The 3,005-nt window shown below is 34.3% G+C and overlaps 1 protein-coding gene across 1 annotated transcript; it reads left to right on the forward strand.

The window, feature by feature from the left end:
* The first annotated feature begins 247 nt into the window (after positions 1 to 247).
* Positions 248 to 2,620, forward strand: LOC120187367 (CCG-binding protein 1-like). The gene is made up of 3 exons (XM_039191103.1): positions 248 to 504; positions 590 to 663; positions 2,098 to 2,620. The coding sequence occupies exons 1-3, from the start codon at positions 258 to 260 to the stop codon at positions 2,413 to 2,415; spliced, it is 639 nt and encodes a 212-aa protein (XP_039047034.1). The 5' UTR covers positions 248 to 257; the 3' UTR covers positions 2,416 to 2,620.
* The last annotated feature ends 385 nt before the right edge of the window (positions 2,621 to 3,005 follow it).

Genomic DNA, 3,005 nt, shown 5'->3' on the forward strand with positions numbered 1-3,005 from the left:
AAAGAACAAATCCGGTGGGCGCAACCGCTGCGGAATTATTCTGCTTTATCCATCACCTAACATATTATCAAACGACTCTGATCTACAGACCAAACCCAATATCCTAAGATCTATGGATAGGATTCAAACAATCAATCCAAAATATCCTAAACCCATCTTATTAAAAAATATCTATTAGATCCTTATCTACTTTGGTGTACTATTTAAACGCATCGCCACATATTCTTCTTCATCAATCTAGTAAAAGCTCTGAGTTTATGTTCGCCGTTAAGATGATTAAGTCCATCCTATTGCGTCCCTATTCATCTCTCATCCTCGGTGATGTTAAGGATATCCACCGCCCGGGATTATCGACGCCGTCCAAAACTCGATTCGCTTCCACGATTCGCTCTTCTTCCAGCAGCGACGCCTACATACCGAAGCTCGAACCTTTTAGCAGAACGAAATTCGAGCGCGCCGTCAAAGAGCCTCCCTTGATCGAGAAGTCCGAGAACCAACTCGCTGGTTAGTAAATAAGTTGTGTATAACGTTAAATTTAAAAAATTAAATCAAAGTGATTTTGAATTTTTTTTGTGTTTTTTTTCTTCAGATTACTGTTCCACACTTGAAGGAGACGATTCTTATAGTTGCTGGAGAGCTTATTTCGAGTTGAAAGATCTTGAGGTAATCTTTTTGTAGATTTAAAATTTTAAGGTATTAGACCTGTTTGGATAATAAGGAAATTAGAGATACCAGAAGCCTAGAAGAAAGAAAATAAGAGAAACTGTATACTTAAATCCTTAGTAGGAGTGAGCTTTAAATCGAGTGGACTAAAAAATAGTTATTCAAGTTGACAGAGCTATTTTATAATTCAAATTTTATTTAAAAAAATTTAGTTAACTTGATTTTTTTGAGTTTCTAACTAATTTTAGTGTAAATATTTATAATATTATGATACTATATCATTCAAATTTAAATGATTTTCATAACCATATATAATACATATATATTTCAACTAATCCACTAATTATTAAAAATTTGATTTATTTAAATTTATGAAATTACAAATCAATTCAAGTAGAGTTTATGAATTTATGAAATTTCGAGTCAATTTAAAATAAGTGCTGTCTGACAATCGTTTAAACTCATTTGTAAAGTTTTTTATACCCATAATAATTTATAACACTTCTAACATTCTGATTAGGTTATGAATAATGACAATTTAGATAGATTGTTTATTTCTTAGTTTAGCTAATTTTGGTTCGATTCCATAGAAAATAAATCGAAGTAAGAAAAGAATAAGTAAAAACTCAAGTATATTTTTATGCCATAATTAAGAGTTTCTCTTTGATTCACTAGCACTCTATAAGTGTAAAATTTTAAGACAGTCACATGTTTCACTTTTTTAGAGTAGTAGATACTATGCCTGACTAGGGCTGTAAATGAGATGAGACAGATCGCGAGTTATTCGAGATCGAATCGATCAATGCTCGATAAATACTCGGATCGAATGGACTCGACTCGAGCTCGAGCTCGACTCGAGTTCTTAACGAGCTGAAACGAGTTACTCGATATTCGACTCGAAAAAGCTCGTGAGCAGCTCGAAAATATAATATATTAAGATTTTATTTAAAAAAATAAATTAATAATAATAATAATATTTATGTATTGATTTTTTAAAAAAATACAGTAAGATTTTATGTATTTAAGGTTTATGTTCGAGTTTGAGTTTGAGGTTTCAATCGAGTTAAGTTTAAGAATTTTTTTTTTCATTTCGAGCCTTTTCGAGCTGCTCACGAGCTTCAGTTCAGGATTTCGAGTTCGAGTCGAGCTTGAAAATTTTAAGCTCGCGAGTTTTCGAGTCGAGTTCCATTTCAGAGTTTTCGAGTCGAGTCGAGCTCAGCAATACTCGAGTTCGACTCGGCTCGTTTACACCCCTATGCCTGACATTGGATATTTAATATTCACATGGTTCTTTCTTGTTTTCGGGTCATACTTGGGGAATCGTATTCTTAAACTCGATTGTGAAAATGTGTTGAACATGTTTGTTACATGGATATTTTTCTTAAAAGTCAAGACACCATTGCTAACTTGAATGAGTTTTGTAATACATGACAGAAAGAGACACCGAAAGAGGATGTGGAGAAGATAATTATTCAAGCAGGGGGTGTTAAGTCATTGATCGGACTCTTACATGGAATTGCATCCATCCACAAGGGAAACAACAATGGATTTTCAAGTATGGCTAAGCCAGTGCGGACCGAAAATGTAGGCAAGAGATTCTTGCATATCCCGGATGGGTTGCCTAAATCTGCAGAAGAATTAGAGGAGGAAGAGAGAGCAAGAATGCCAGATTCCCCATTTACCAGAATGCTTAGAACTAAGGGCACATTTCCCGCCTGGTACTCTCCTGCACCTGACCACGAGACCGATTGATAAAAATAGATGCTCATTGTTATTATCATATACTAGCTTCCTTGTAGATAAAATGAGATGGGGAGTTTGTAATATAGGGTTTTCAAGCTTCAAGTCGACTGTTATTGTATCTGGGATTTAAGCGTTTAGGCCATTCGTATGGTCTTTTTCCAGAACTGGAAGTCTCTAAGATTTTTTAATCTATCTTAATGCATCAGCTTTGTAAGAAGCAAAATGACTTTTTGTTTAAATGTTTACTTGTATTACCAGATTAAGTTTGTTCATTGCTGCCAAAGAAAAAAAATGATATTCTTGAATCTTAGCAGTTTTTGATGGCTCACTTCACTGGCGTTTTGTGAAGTTTGATTTTGCAAATTCCTTGGGATGGAAAAACATGGGCAAGACTTGGTCGTTTTTTATGGTGCCTCTAGATTTGTCTATCAAATTAGAGTTAGAGATAACCCTATTCTGTATCGTCGCCACCTCTTAACCCTTCCTGAAAATGAACTTCCTAGTGGTTTCGAATATCAAGTCTACATAAATGAAAAGTTTGAAAAGTTCAAGGTTGAGGACTGTAATTATGATGAAAATGGTGGTTTCAAACTAATAAT

This window comes from Hibiscus syriacus, unplaced genomic scaffold (assembly GCF_006381635.1).
Source record: "Hibiscus syriacus cultivar Baekdansim isolate YM2019G1 unplaced genomic scaffold, ASM638163v2 tig00113725_pilon, whole genome shotgun sequence".
NCBI lineage: Eukaryota > Viridiplantae > Streptophyta > Magnoliopsida > Malvales > Malvaceae > Hibiscus > Hibiscus syriacus.